The sequence below is a fragment of the Colias philodice genome, chromosome 12, assembly GCF_061535455.1.
Source record: "Colias philodice isolate Cphi_HAF_F1 chromosome 12, ilColPhil1 Martin Lab GWU primary, whole genome shotgun sequence".
NCBI lineage: Eukaryota > Metazoa > Arthropoda > Insecta > Lepidoptera > Pieridae > Colias > Colias philodice.
Genome location: NC_143097.1, coordinates 11,179,321 through 11,195,547, shown reverse-complemented (window position 1 = coordinate 11,195,547; position 16,227 = coordinate 11,179,321). Strand labels below are relative to the sequence as shown.

Here is a 16,227-nt window from a genome sequence, read left to right as displayed (position 1 = left end):
TGATAATTAAATGACACCGATTAATTTTGTTAAAGAGCTAGGCTCTTAGATCTGCGACCTTTGTACTAAATAAGTACTAAGTGACTTTTTGTGTTTAAAATATTTATATATATAAATTTATATCTTGAGTAGGTACCTATTATAGAAACTTATTTTCGAAGAAAAGTTCTACTTAGACTATGGAATTCTCAAATTAATTTTTCCTATTAGATTCACTAGGTACTTATTTTTACTTCTTTTTAGAACTGTATTTTACTGCATAATCGTATTTTAAATTATTTTAGGTTTATATTTACCCCTTGTTAAAATAAATCCTTAATATATTAAAGTACCTACTTATCATTAAATGCATATCTTTCTTTACAGGCGGAGCCCGGGCCAAACAAGACATTTATGTGGAAATTTTCTTGAGAACGAAAAACGCCATTCTTCATAATAAGATATATTCTTGTAAGATAGTATTTCCTATTAGATGTTTATGCGAATTAGCTTAATTTAGTCAATTATTATTAATTAGTCAGTTTTAATAAACTGACTACGGAATCCTATCAAAAATTGTGTTATCTTAACAATTATAATAATTAAACCCCATACTTCACACCTTTCTACATCATAACTGGTCTCGCCGTTAACTCGATTACGATAATTGTATTCAATTGTTTAAGACATCAATACTTTTTATCCAACTTTGTTAAAAGGAGGATTATGTATTTATGGGGAAATGTTTTTGGTATTAGCACGTATAAGTTATAGTTTGATTGACACTAGTTTGAAAAACATGAATTTACTGCTCTAGCTTTTGCTATTCTTGCATTGAATGTAATTAAATTTTTAATTGTAAAAGAACGCTTCTTCTGATATTATAATATTACTAGCTTTCCGCCCACGGCTTCGCCCGCGTTTTCAAAGAAAAACCCGTTCCCGTGGGATTTCTGAGATAAAACCTATCCTATGTGTTAATCCAAGTTACCCTCTATATGTGTGCTTAATTTTATTCTAATCGGTTCTGTGGTATTTGCGTGAAAGAGTGACAAACATTATTTATCAATTCATACATACACAATTACACATACATCCATCCTCACATACTTTCGCATTTATAATATAAGTAGAATAGGATGATTGTTGTTTGCGTAGATGATGATTAAATATTGAGATAATAGGTAATTTTTTTATTGCACGGAAGTGGTACGCATAAAAATAAGAAATACAGAGTAATAAGCATACGAATACATACCTTACTGATAACATTTTCTTGAATGACGCGTAATAAGTTTAGTTAGACGTTAGAGTTAAGAAGTTAAGAGTTAAGACTATATGAGATGTGGAAACGTGTAAAATACAAGTATAATAAATTGATTATATTAGTATTTGCAAAAGGAGGCATTGTTTTCTATAATATAGGAAATTGTAACGATTTTCAGCAGATTTTTTCATATTCGTCTAAGCTCAAGAATTTGTCATCCAATAATCACACATATCATCATTCCTAGTTATATGAATCCTCACTCTTTTTGAAAAAAAAAAGAAAATAATAAACATATTTTTGTTTCTAGCAACATTGAATCAACGAATCTGTGGCAGAACGTCAAAACAACCACGTGATGTAATAGTATTTACAAATAATTGATGTACAATGATCTCTGACATGCGTTTTCGTAAATGTTCAACCGGCAAATTGTTAATGGGCCAGCAATTTATTGAGGATTATACTGCAATAATGCAAATTATACCGTATATGTTATATATTTGTGTCTATGATGTATTCGTCCTTGGAATAAATAAATAGATTTTATGGGAATTGTGTTTCATTTACTGTAAATGCCTCTACATCATTTTTAACGTTAAAACAAAAAAGTAATTTTATTCAGATGTTTAGAATTTTACAGTTACAGTTTACAGTTAGTCGTAACCTGACTTTCAAGTGCATGTGATTGATATAGCCTACAGCCTTCCTCGATGAATGAGCTATCTAACACCGAAATAATTTTTCAAACCGTATCAGTAGTTCCTGAGATTAGCGCGTTCGAACAAACAATCAAATTCTTCAGCTTTATAATATTAAGTATAGAAATAAGCACAATAATTGAAAGCAGAAAGCTTGTAGTAGCATTGTTAAATAATCTAAAATATCCACTTGAATAGAGAACGAGAAATATTAAATTTAGATCGCTTAGCAGAATATTTTGCGCTCATTTGAATCACAAGTTCCACGATTCAGAATAAACTCAGAGGTGTTACCTTTTACCTTATTATGGTATTTAAATATATGTATCATCATGACTTAATATATGTATTAATATGTGAATATATTATTTTTTATATAAGAAAATATAGTAAGGACGACCAGGGAAAATGTATTATCAGCTTGGATGTTATTAGCACAGTATAACAATATTATTTCCTTGCATCAATAAGTTATATCTCTATCTGATCTATTATATATATATTATATTATATTGTGTGCACTGTGCATGTGTACCAATTTTAATTTGAATTTTGAATACGTTGTTCGCTCACCTATTATCGATTCAGTAATTTTATTTTTACTGCTTCTATTCATTCAAAACAAAATTCAACTGATGTTGTTATTGCTGTAATCTTCAAATTCTAGTAAGAAAATAGGGGTATTAAAAAATAACACAAAAAGTCGAGTGCATGAATATTTTATTTTGTACGTTTCCGTGGAATGCATTTAATAAAACGTTCTAACTACAATATATTATTTACAAAAAACATCATCCAAAAATACAATTACTGAGTATGTGTGACTATATCACAATGAGTACAAGGAATAAAGGTTTGAACCTTGAGCAAATATAGGAATACAGTCAATCGAGTATTTTAACTAACATACAAAATTGTCATGAATTTACAATATTACATAGAGCTGAACTGACGCTATACGAATATCAAAATATACGTAACGATACAAAATGTAAATGTATATTTTTTCTATATATGTATACAGGGTGTCCCACTGTTGGTATACTAAGCTCAATGGAGGTCATCGTTTTGCCTACGCTGAGTACGTAAAAAATACTTAAAAAATTCCAGACGCATTTTTTTTCCAAATAGATGAATTCTTAAAACTCTATGTGTACACTCCTTAGAAGCAGCCCGCCCATTTTTGCCACTAGCACGTGAGCTATCGTTTAAGATTATGTTTTCATAGACAAAAAGCTCACATTAGAGAAGCGGTGTATGACGGCTACGCGAAGCTAGAGAAGAAAACATGGATTTTCAGGAAAAATTTATCAAAAATTTTTTGATGTAATTTTGTTGTTTATGTATTTTTTACGTGATCAGTGTATGCAAAACTACACGTCCCTTCGCGCTTAGTATACCAATGGTGGGACACCCTGTATATAAGAAATATACGCATCACGCGTAAAAACTTAAGTACTGATTTATATTGCGTCTATGACTCAGCTTAACAAACGAACAAAATATAAAAATAAACAAAAAACAATGCACCCGAAATACACTGGTTAAATCAAACACATTCAATTCTACTAAGGAATAAATTATATTCGAATACGCTATAATTTCGTCACGGAATGTCGCACCCGGCTGCCATTCTCAATAAACCGACTAACTAAACCTAACTCTTAGATTACAATAATTTATTATTTACACACAATTTGTACATCCATCAACCGGGTATAAACCAATACGCTAATCTACTTATATTATGTATTTGGATAGACTCTTTATTCGATAACAATGCGGCGACGCGTTTCGTCCTCAATCACAATCCATACTGGCCATCAATGTTGGGGACGGTGACGTCACACTTTGGTGGTTAGGTCGAGCGGGTGCAGCTTGATCCGCTTGATCTGCGAGTACGGCGGCGCCTCGTCCTCGCTCGCCGACGCGCGCTCGCTCCCCGACTCCGGGTCTTCATTATCAGGCGTTATCACCTCACTGTCGTCCGACCGCCGCCGGGCCGAACTCGATCTACCATCAGACTTCACTGACAAATCCATAGGATTCTCCTGCAACGGCGATTCGGAGGTTCTCCTCTCCGCGGGCGGCGTCGGCACGAACTCCGCTTCAGATATCACGTCTTCCTGCGGCGGCTGCGATCTCTGTTGCTTTAAAATCTCATCCAAGAAGAACCGTTTCGACGACTCCGTGTTGTGGTCGTCGATTCTAACATCGTTATTGTTTTCAGCGGCTTGCCGTAACGCCGCATGATCTAGGAATTGTCTCGAGTACATCGGATGGAAGCCGGGAGGGAACAGCAGAGGGTGGTTCGGCGCGAACGGGCTGAACGGCGGCGGCGGTAGAAACGGAGAATGTGGAAAATGGGGCAAGGATATATTGGCTAGAGGCAAATGGACGAAGTCTCTCGGTGGTGTAAGAGGTCTGTCTGGCGGTCTGGACTGTGTGATGCGAGATTTCTCGTCTAATTTGGGGGACGAGTCGCTGCGATGAGAGTCTGGGGAGCCGGAGCAAGGTTTGTAATCGTCTAAGCCGAGTAAGGCGAGTTCTTCTTTTGTTCTAGGTCTCGCTAATCCTGGGAATAGATGTGGAGGGAACGGAGGCGCCATGTGATGTGGGGATGGAGGCACTCTGGGCGGTGATTGTGTCTGCGCAGCTTGTTGTTGTTCTTGCAAGAGGCAGTGGATCTTGAACCAGTTGGAGCGGCGGCCGTAGCGTGAGCCCGACTTGGACATGCCCACCATGAGGCACTTCCGCAGTCGACACGCCTTACAAGCCGTTCTGTTCTTCTTGTTGATCACGCACTCCCCATTGTTCTTGCACTCCGTAATGGAGTTCAGGTTGTTGTACGACCGCCCGAAGAACGACTGGAAAGAAGAAAAAAGATATATTATTAAATGGTAATATCAATTAATTTAAAAGTAAAATAGTGCAAGATTAAAGTATATTTTATTCAAATGTGTTTTTTAATGTAAAAGATTGATTTACTGCTGTGTTCTAATGAATTATATTACATGTTCGCTTCATGAATAGATAAGTGCTTAATTATGTGTATAATTATGAGCGGTTAAGCTGCGTTTACACGGGCCGCTGGGCACGGCCGAGTCTGAAAGTGAAAACACGCCTTTACGAATGTCTCACGTAAAGACGTCACTTCCGTTGGAAATAGGCCACAGGTTCGGTTCCAGTCGGTTACGCTCGTTTATAAACGGTTTCGTTTTTCGACCTTGAGTTTTCGCTTAATTTATTATGTAAGACTATTGTATTGTCTACTGTGATTTGTAATAGGAAAATCTTGATTATTGGAAAACCGGTACTGAAAAATATACTGTACAATGAGGTCAATAGTATTTAGCATGTATTAGATAAATTTACGTAATAAGTCTTTAAAAGGATATTGAATACCTTGCTGCTCTAATTTATGATGTACCTAGTTTCAGAAATAATTTTATTCTAGTTTAACCAAATTCTTCCACTAAATCTTAGGTAGATACAATTAAGTGGATATTAATTACTAGTATAAATCATATAAATATTCAACCATTAATGAAATATGTAAAGTGCAAAGAGATGTGACATTTCACCGCATTGTGTTACTTGTTTTATTTACGACAGTTTTCCATTAACCCAGAACACAATCTGGGTGTAAAAGTTATATTGATATAATATATTACGAATTATGACCAAATATGTATTATCCAGAGTACGATTTCACAATATACACAATATTGTAAACCAAATTGCATATCGTAAATGTCAGTTCATTATTTTTAGTTTTTATCACGTTTTTACTATAAATATCCATGAAACATATTACTTATAAATACTAGATAGCGGTATTGAAGTACCAAATTAATTAAATGTCTCTTAATCTCTGCATTCGACGTTAGAAATAGGAAAATTTAATACGACATTTAATATCCATATACAGTTAAGTTTACGAACAAAATAAGACTTTTATATAGAAAATAATTAATTCACAATTAATGAACTCTATCAATTTTCTTTAAATATATCGATGAAACGTTGTATGTGTAAAATTTTATACAAGTAGTTTAACGTCATATAAGTAGCTATTCGAACAAAGTCACGGGGATTCAAAAGCGGTATTAAATAGTTATTTATCCGGATATTTATTAGATCACTGCGGTAGGTAGATAACCATAAAAAGCGTGGCGTAAGGTCTTATACCTTAGTTTACGATAGTCTAATGGCGTTGCAGAATTCACTCAGTTTTATGGGACATACATTGTTGTGTTTATGCGACTCCTAATGACCGGCCGCGGCTACAACTACACCAGTATAATACGTGCATATTGAGTAGGTATACTATTTTGTACATGGAATGCTACCGAGATATTTTACAGCAAAAAGCGGTTAATTAAAGCTTGAGAGGAACAAAACACGGTGATTGATAGGGTGTGAAAAATGTATCATTCCTATACGTGTTTTGCTTTGCTTTCAACAAGAGCTTTGTAAGGCCATGACATACGTGGAAAAATTTCTATATTTTTCTAGAATTTGTAACACGGTTCTGTGCTTGCATTTATACTGTTCTTACCTATATATCACAATATACAGGGTGTCCCACTATTGGTATACTAAGCGCGAAGGAACTTGTAGTTTTGCATACACTGATCACGTAAAAAATACTTTTGAAAAAAATTACGTCCAAAATTTTTTGCTAAATTTTTCCTGAAAATCCATGTTTTCTTCTCTAGCTTCGCGCAGCCGGCATATACCGCTTCTCTAATATGAGCATTTTATCTATGAAAACATAATCTTAAAGGATAGCTCACGTGCTGGTGGCAAAGTTGGGCGGCTCGCTTGTTATGGGTGTACACATAGAATTTTAAGAATTCATCTATTTGAAAAAAAAATGCGTCTGGAATTTTTATTTATTTTTTACGTAGGTACTCAGCGTATGCAAAACTATAACCTCCTTTGAGCTTAGTATACCAACAGTGGGACACCCTGTATATGAGGAAACATGTTTATTATAAAATTACATACTTAAAGTTACATATAACGATTGTATAATTAATATAAAAAACCAATGGATGTGTGATGAATAGCTTATTGACATATTCAAAGGTGACCATAAAAAGTTATGTGTCACATCTATTTTTAAATCAATGTGTGAATTGCAGGACTGTTTGATAAAGAACCATCCATTCTAATATTATAAATGCGAAAGTAACTCTGTCTGTCTGTCTGTTACTCAATCACGCCTAAACTACTGAACCAATTTTCATGAAATTTTGTATGGAGATATTTTGATACCCGAGAAAGGACATAGGCTACTTCTTATCCCGGGAAAATGACGCAATCCAGGAAATCCCACGGGAACGGGAACTATGCGGGTTTTTCTTTAACTGCGCGGGCGAAGCCGCGGGCGGAAACCTAGTAGTAAATATACAAACAAATGTTTATGTCCGAGGAATCGCGATATTTCAGTGAGTATTTCGGAAGTTGTTAGATATTATTAAGTGCAAAGGTTTTCTACTACGACGGTTAAAGATACCTCCGTTAAAAATATAAACGCCATAAAAGTGATAGAGATTATTTCAGTGACAAAAACCTCAGCATTGATTTAATCGATTACACTATTAAACTTTAATCAGTATTAAAAAACTTTCTATCCGAATTATTATACTTTGAATGGAATTTATCGACGTAAAAAGATCCCATTATATTTTTAATGGCAGATTATTTTATGACACGACAATCAAAGGACAGTTTAGTGCTACTAGACATGTTTTCTGAATTAATGGCACGTTATATATTAAATTTATCATGTTTTATGAGCAATATATAAACATTTTATTTGAATATTTAAGCGACACTTTGAACTTAGGTGGCGGACCCTTATAGACGTTAGAATTGTTAACGCGCTGCAAGTGTTTTAATGATAGTTATAATATTATGTTACTAGCGGTCCGCCCCGGCTTCGCCCGTGTTACATATGAAAAATAGATGTTGGCCGATTCTCAGACTTACCCGATATGCACAGAAAATTTCATGAGAATCGGTCCACCCGTTTCGGAGGAGTATGCAGACTAACATTGTGACACGAGAATTTTTTATATAAGATAAGCAGTAACGTGTATGATGGTATATAAGAATTGAATAAATTGAATAGCTCGATTTTATCTGTTAGATATTTTGACAAAATTCTTAATTCTTAAATTACCTAATAACAGCCTAGTACAAACAGCAAAAGTTAAAGAATTGACTCAAACTCAAACATGTATTATTCAATTAGACTTCTTCTAGAAGCACTTTTGAAATGTCATTACACATTTTTAACATTTACCACCGATTTGGAAAGCAGTATCTACAGAGAATAACCATTCAACATAATCCTCTATCAATTTTTTAATGAATTTGTTCGTTTATAATATGTATGTGTATGTATAAAATTACTACAAACATAAAATTACTTTAAATTTTCTCTACGAAGCAACATATATTTATACAGCATTTTAACATATTCCGGTACACATAGTGTAAATATAGTTTTAAAGTGAAATGGGCATTTCGCAAGGCGCATCCCGGTCTTTAGGTCAAAGGTGTAGGGTCGGTAGCCAGGTTAGCCAACACAATTTATGCACATACTTATTATAAGATGTAATGTCGTGGACGAAATGAAATATATAAGATTTAGAGCTTTATAATATAAGGTGTGGTACGGCTATATTATCTGATAAATGACGGCAGATCCTAGCATGTTTGCTTGAACGACTCATTCAATTGTGTTTTAGGTAGTCTGTTGAAATTAGGACAAAGTTTATATCTATACTATCTCTAATGTTATAAAGCTGAAGAGTTTGTTTGTTTGAAAGCGCTAATCTCAGGAACTACTGGTCCGATTTGAAAAATTCTTTCGGTGTTAGATATAGCCAATTTATCGAGGAAGGCTATAGGCTATATATATCATCACGCTGAGACCAATAGGAGCGGAGCGGGTGAAACCGCGGAGCACAGCTAGTATCATATGTTTGGAGAGTTATTTATGTGGTTTATCTTTTATACTGTATAATAGTTAAAGAATAAAGGGTTTATTTTATAAACAGCAAATATTCCAACCCAGTAAGTTCATGTACAAGTATTATACCTACCTATAAACATTTTTAAAATACCCAACATAATTTCGTAAAACATCTTGCATAGCAGGACGCATTAGCATTGCAATTATAATGCTATAAAACTTTTCCCCCCGACTATCCGATGCTGTATATAGTTGCACACATCCACAATCTAGACTATTAATTATAATATCTAGTTGACAATCAGAATACCGGTTGGTATCGTCTGCTGATTAAGTACCACTTTCGCGGTGTTTGTATGGACAGACATAAATATGTATTTTTAGTGTTTCGCTTTGTTAAAAGGGCAAGTTGATTTTTAAACACGTTAAATAGTTTTTAATTCGAAGTTAAAGAAGAAAATGTTGATGTACCAATCATATTGTTCAAAAACTTACCGTTTAGAATCATAGATAAAGATAATACTAATATTATAAAGAGGAAAGGTTTATATGTATGTATGGTTTTCACGAATAAACTACTAAACCGATTATAATAAAATTTAGCACACATATAGAGCGTAACTTGGATTAACACATAAAAAAAAAAAAAAAAAATAAAAAAATAAAAATAGTTTATTTCCTTTCTAAATTTTACACAATTTGGAGTAGTAGGGCCCTCCTAGTAAGTTTAAGATAAAACCTGTGTCAGGAGGACCCGCTCTTCCTTAACTTAAAATAGGTTATCTACATGAAAAAAATAAACTGTTAATAACTAAATATTAATAGTTAAGTGTGGAGTGTATGATTGTGTGTGTGTGATGTGTTTGTGTATTGTGTGTTGTGTGTGTGTGTGTGTGTGTGTGTGTGTGTTGTGTTTGGATTTGTCGGTTTATGTATGAGCACGAGTTAGAATTAATATTTACCAGCTAATGTTTACACGTGGTTATAGTTAAATAAATAATATAAAAGTAATAATTACACAGTGCATGACGTAGCAAGAAGGTTTTCTGTGTCATCATAATTTAGTGTTTTTAGCCAATTCATTATTTTATTTTTTAAATCACAACAAGTTAGTCTATTAATGTTAAATAATTTATTTAGATGATTATATATATAAGCTGAGTTAGCTGAGTACTGGCGTCTGGCAAAAACAGTTTTGGTACAACGAGTTTTAATTACCTCCTTCCTTCTTCTTCCCTCCACTGTGGTATAGATAAATGGTGTTTTTTTGTGTGTTTTTATTGTAATAAGTAAGATGTATAGTTGTCTGACTGATAGAATATCACATAGTTTATACAGATCTGTCGTTGGAAACCGGCGAGGTTTTTGATACATGACTTTCAGAAGACACCTATGCACACGCTCCATTTCTATGAATTTAGATTTGTTAGCTCCCCCCCAGATAGGAATACAATATGCTAAGATTGATTGAACTAAGGACTTGTATATTTGATTCCTAAGCTTATGTGAAGTTACATGTCTCAAAGATTTAAAAATCCAGATTAGTTTCCGTGCTCTTTCGTTCATATAATCAATGTGTGAATGCCAAGATAAGCGGTGATCAAGTATGATCCCGAGATATTTTGTAGTAAAAACTTTTTCAATAGTGTCGCAAGTACAATTTAAATTATTAGTTCCATCACATTCGTGTAGCTTAAGGTTAAGATTAGGATTAGGTTGTGTTTTATTATTAATTGAGAAGCATATGTAATTAGTTTTTTTAATGTTTAAAGTGAGGAGATTACTTATTAACCAATCAGAAATTTTAGAAATACCTATCTGTGCCGCGTTAAATACAGAAAGCCATGAATTCCCACTAAACACTATCGCCGTATCATCTGCGTAAGAGAAGATTTTTCCATTTAATATACTTAAATTAGTGAGATCATTGATATAGACTAAAAAGAGCGTTGGTCCGAGAACGCTTCCCTGTGGCACACCACAGGTAACGCCTCTATCGCAGCTAATATAATTTTCTATTTTTACACATTGAGTCCGCTCTGTTAAATAACTTTCCATTAGATTAAGGGGTGTACCACGAATGCCTGCATGCTCCAGCTTACGGATAAGAATAGGGATGGAAACGGTGTCAAAGGCCTTTTTCAGGTCTAGAAAAACAGCCAAACATTTTTTGCCTTCATCCAGTCTGTCAGATATAAGAGATGTTAATTTCAACACAGCATCTTCGGTTGAAAGACCGCGCCTGAACCCAAACTGTGAGTCAGAGAAGATGTTATATTTTTCAAAGTAATTAAGGAGTCTACTATTAATGAGCTTTTCGATAACTTTAGAGATTGCTGGCAGAACTGAGATGGGGCGATAATTATTGACATCGGATCCATCCCCACCCTTATACACCGGAACAACTACTGACTTTTTCAGCTGAGCGGGGAATATACCTGTACTAAAACATAAGTTCGCTAAGTGACAAATAGCAGGAGCTACAATAGAAGAGCAAATTTTAAGAAATTTTGTAGGTATTTTGTCCCACCCTGGGGCACTATCAGATTTTAACGTCGTGATTATTGTTTTAACTTCACTGACATCGGTTTTTAGAAGAACGAAAGAAGAGCTGTTTAGGTTAGTCGTGTTTGGAGTAGGGTTCCTTACCAAATTAGAATTTTTAGTCAAAAGTTGATTTGCCAACTCTTTACCGACATCAGCGAAAAAATCATTAACCAAATTTACCGATTTGCAAGGAGAAGAATCCGACTTGAGAAGATCTTTACTGTGTAATTTAGCTGGTTTAAAGTTGGTAATTTGTCTTATCGATTTCCATAATTCTTTTGAGTTTTTAGCTGCTTTACTTAACATTTCTCTGTCATAATTTCGTTTTAATTTTTTAATCAAGTTATTACAATGGTTTCTGTAACGTCTGTATGTAAGTTTTAAAATATCGTTTAGAGGGTCCGCTTTGACTTTAAGTTGCATTTGATTTCTATTTCGGATACACCTGAGAATACCTGCTGTTATCCACGGTTTAATAGTTCGGTGTTTTTTGGTCGTTCTTCTTATTGTTTTACTCTCATCTAATGCCTCAGATAGATATAACTGTAGGCACTCCGTGACTAAATTAGGATCATCGCACAATAACAGAGACTCTAAATTCTTTTGAAGAAGCCTATCATAGGCTTCATCATAATTCACATATTCAATAATTTTTGTATTTACGGTATGAATTTTAAGTTTTGATATACTTAAGAAAATTGTTAGATGATCAGTGATACTGGTATTTAATACAGCAGAATTTGCCGAAAATTTTGAATTGTTTAGCTTCACCATAAAGTGGTCTAAGCAACTAGAGTCTCTCGTTGGCAGCGTATGTGCAGCAAGAAAACCATGATCAGCCAGCATATTTAAATAAGTAACTCTATTATTACGTTCGTAAGATTGTTCGTTCATACTATTTAGAATGTCAATATTTATATCTCCTGTTATAATTATGTTACGATGTGATTTTATATTTACAAGGTGGTTATTAAGAGATTCTATATATTCGGACGCATTTTGTTTAGAGGGCGATCGGTAGATGCCCAAAATGGTAAGGTCAAGGATTTCAAGCTGCACACAAGATGCATGTACCAATTTAATTTCTTTTAGGTTAGGTCTGAGATAGGATTTAGCATAGATAATAACTCCATCGTTTTGATTTTGATTAAATACCGATTCTAGTGCAGTATAATCAGGTATTTGTGGGATAGGTTTAAATTTATTTAATCTACATTCTGTAAAAATTAGTACGTCCACATCAGATTTTAGTACCGATACAGTTGTTAGGAAGTCATTTAGGTTACGGTAGATACTTCTTATATTTTGGCACATTATAGTAAGATCTGCATTTGAAATATTTATGGATTTAGTAAGGTCCTGTATATCACAACTTATTTGTGGAAATGGCATTGTTTGGTCTAAGTCTCTTATTGCATAAAGTTGATTAACTGCTGCCATTTTTTAAGTAAGTGTACACATGATGTATCAGTGAGGCTTTTATTAAAAAGCAGAAATATTGTATTAGTTCAGAGAGAAATTGACACTGGATAATAATGTCATAATCAAAACAGGTTATGTATGAGATGCTAAAGTATACGGTAGTTAGTATAGATTCCCCCAATAAAAGGCCAAGTTTTATGAACTCGTAAGACTGTTTGAATGATAGCAATATGTGTGCGGATTTTGTGTATGTGTGTGTAGTGTAATTTATGATAATAGTTAAATTAAGTGTGGTGTGAGTTGAAATATGAGTAGTTAGGTGAGTAGAATAGTGTACTGAGATACATCGAGAATTCATACTAGTTGAGGCATCAAACATTTCAAACTCCTGTATATGCTTAGATACAATGCAAAAATTAAAAGTAAAGTAAAAAATAATATATAAAACTAACACTAGAGCAGTTAATGAGAGACAATAAAAAACAGATAGTAGTACCGCGAGTCATGCTTGTGTCGAAGTTTGCTGTTGCTGCATTAACTGATGAACTTGTGACTCGGTTTTTATAGTGATAATTGAAGACTTTTCATCCTTTCTTACGTATACACGACCAAAAGACGTCCAGCAGAACTTAAAGTTACCCGATCTTGTGAGATCTCTTGCTAGAAAGAATAGACGAGCGCCCTTTTGAGTTAATTGTTCTGAGATAAAAATAGGGGTGTCACCATTTGTCATGAGTCCCAAGTGTTTCGCTTGTAGTTTCGTTTTGTTTTTAATATTGAAGGATTTCGCCATACTCAGTATATCGCGTTTTAATATTGCAGAACCCATCTCGATTACAATAGTTGAGTTCTTTACAGTATCCCCATTGCGGGACTTGGGACGCACTCGAAAAATATCCCGAATTTGAGATTTATCCAATTTACAATCAATATTTCTGGACAGGTGTAAAAACATATTTATTAAATCTTCCCTAGATTCTCCACTTTGTATTGGAACATTTTTTATCTCAATGTTTGTTTTACGAATATCCCTTTGTGTATCTTCGACTTTCTCTTCTAGCATGACAATATATTCTCTATCCTTCTTTGCCTGAATTTCCATATCTTGTATTTTTCTTCTGTATTCTTCATTTTGACTTGTTAGCATGGCGATGGAATTGTCTATATTGTGATTGGATTCCTGTATTTCTTTAATTTTTGATGCAATAGTCTGTAGTTCTGACTGTTGATTATTTGTAAAAGTAGAAAACATGGCTTTAAACTCCTCTTTAAACTTATTGAATTCAAAACTTAGATCATCTTCCCTTCCACGTTTAAGTCGTTGGGTAATATAAGTTGATGATTGGGAAGTGTCAGACAACTCATTTAAACGGGAGTCTGAAGAAGATTTATCTGAACTCATGCCTGGGGATAAACCAGTCTTCTTAGTCGGTGGACTACGTTTAAGTGGCATTTTTCAATTAATAAAATAATAATTCGCAGTTAATTTTATCAATAAAAAATTATGTTTATTCCGGTTGGAGTACTTGGGAATTATGAACAAGTAGAGGTAATCAATCAATTATGTATATGCAAAAGAGTTGCGAATATATTTCCGTCTCAGCTGTGGACAAGTCACAAGTCACAGTACCAGGATCACAAAAGTTGATAGGAGGCTTCCAAATAATTATTTCTTATGTTCGCAAATGCGTTCTTCTTTTATCTTTATAATAGTAGTTTTTTCTGAATGAAAGACGGGGCGCAACGAGCAGCGTAAGTTGTCACTTGGTTGTCTCAGTTGGAGTGAGCAGGACAGCAAAAGGTGATGTAGTTATTGTTAAATAACGTAGCTGATTGTACTAGGATCGCAATAACAGTAAGGAGGTTTATCGCACGTTCTTGTACACTCAGCTTCTTGCGAGTATGCGCTCCTATTTTCCGTGATGGATTTTAATGTGAATAATTACTATTTATTCAATAAACTAATAAGCACTACGGTTAAAGACACGACTGCACGCGAGCGTGGTCCGAGAGGAAGAGGCACATAGGATAGGTTTTATCCCGGAAATCTCACGGGAACGGGAACTATGCGGGCTTTCCTTTGAAAACGCGGGCGAAGACGCGGGCGAAAAGCTAGTCATAGATAAAGATAGAGTGATAGAAAGGTTTTAGAATTTTACATAAACAGAATTTAAAGCTATCAATTTCAGGCTTTGAATTCAGATTGCTATCTCCACTCAGAGAAAACATCCAGTCGGTCGCCACGTAGCGTATATGCAAAACCATATAAAGTAAACAATTGCATGATTGACAGATGTTCAAATGCCCTCTACCTGTAGATGTCACCTCAGTTATCTAATGTTTAATCTAATCCGCGGTATTAGAGATTCCTGTCTCGATCGACATAAGGTTGTAACTTGTATTGTTTCAAATTCCAAAGCTATGACGCGAGTGCAATCGCATCGTTTTGTATTCATGCCGCGGTGGTACATTTTGGCAACGAGTGTCGGTTGGATGAATTTTCAATCAATACAGATTGTATTGTTTGAAGTGATGTGCAAGTTTTATGTCGCTTATATTTTGTTTCGTCCTAAATTTAAATAAGAATTATGTTGGTAAAGTTGAATGTAATAAGTTTGCATGCTATTTATGTGGCCAACATGTATCGATGGAATAATATCTCAACAACATGTTTTATGCAAATAAATAAATCCTTTATTTTAATTTGAATAAGTTATTTAAAATATTGATTTTCTAGATATTTTTTTACTTGTAATTTTTCATACATACAAAAAAATGTAATTTTTGTAATTACCCTAATTACCCCTACTACCTAATTACATACTTGACTATTTAATTAGTGTACCTACGTCATATACACATATTAAATAAATGAATAGTATCTACTGACACTTTAAAATCAATAAATCACACAAAACAAACAACAAACTTGTTCCATTGAAAATTAATTGAAACACGGAATATCCACACTTCAGATAGATGTATTTCATTTCAGCATTTCCGCAAGATGACATGTCCACCTTGAAATTACAATAATGTGGTACTCAATAAATCTACACAATAATAAATATGTTGTGACACTTGTATGTGTGTGTGATATGCATGTGTGTGTAACAGTGACAGATTGGATGTAACCGCGCAAAAATATGTCACGATCGCGAATCGATTTTTTTATGTCAATTTTTAATGGCTGGGCTTGGTTTTGTTTTAATACACAGCTTATGTAGTTAGTTAAAATTCGGTTAAAGAATATGCAAAAAATTAAGTAAATCAATTCGGAACAATAAAGTTTACTCTGAAAAAAACATAAAGCTTTCATC

The 16,227-nt window shown here is 34.0% G+C and overlaps 2 protein-coding genes across 2 annotated transcripts in view; one reads left to right on the top strand and one right to left on the bottom strand.

Annotated features, from left to right (window-relative positions):
• Positions 1-16,227, top strand: part of LOC149484264 (uncharacterized) — a 252,038-nt gene that overhangs the window by 85,756 nt on the left and 150,055 nt on the right. The gene's annotated exons all lie outside the window — the stretch shown is intronic.
• Positions 3,370-16,227, bottom strand: part of LOC149484267 (uncharacterized) — a 61,888-nt gene continuing 49,030 nt past the window's right edge. The window contains exon 3 of the mRNA XM_089701841.1: positions 3,370-4,814. Coding sequence (XP_089557967.1) covers positions 3,792-4,814 — 1,023 coding nt within the window. The 3' untranslated portion in view covers positions 3,370-3,791. The remainder of the gene's footprint in view (positions 4,815-16,227) is intronic.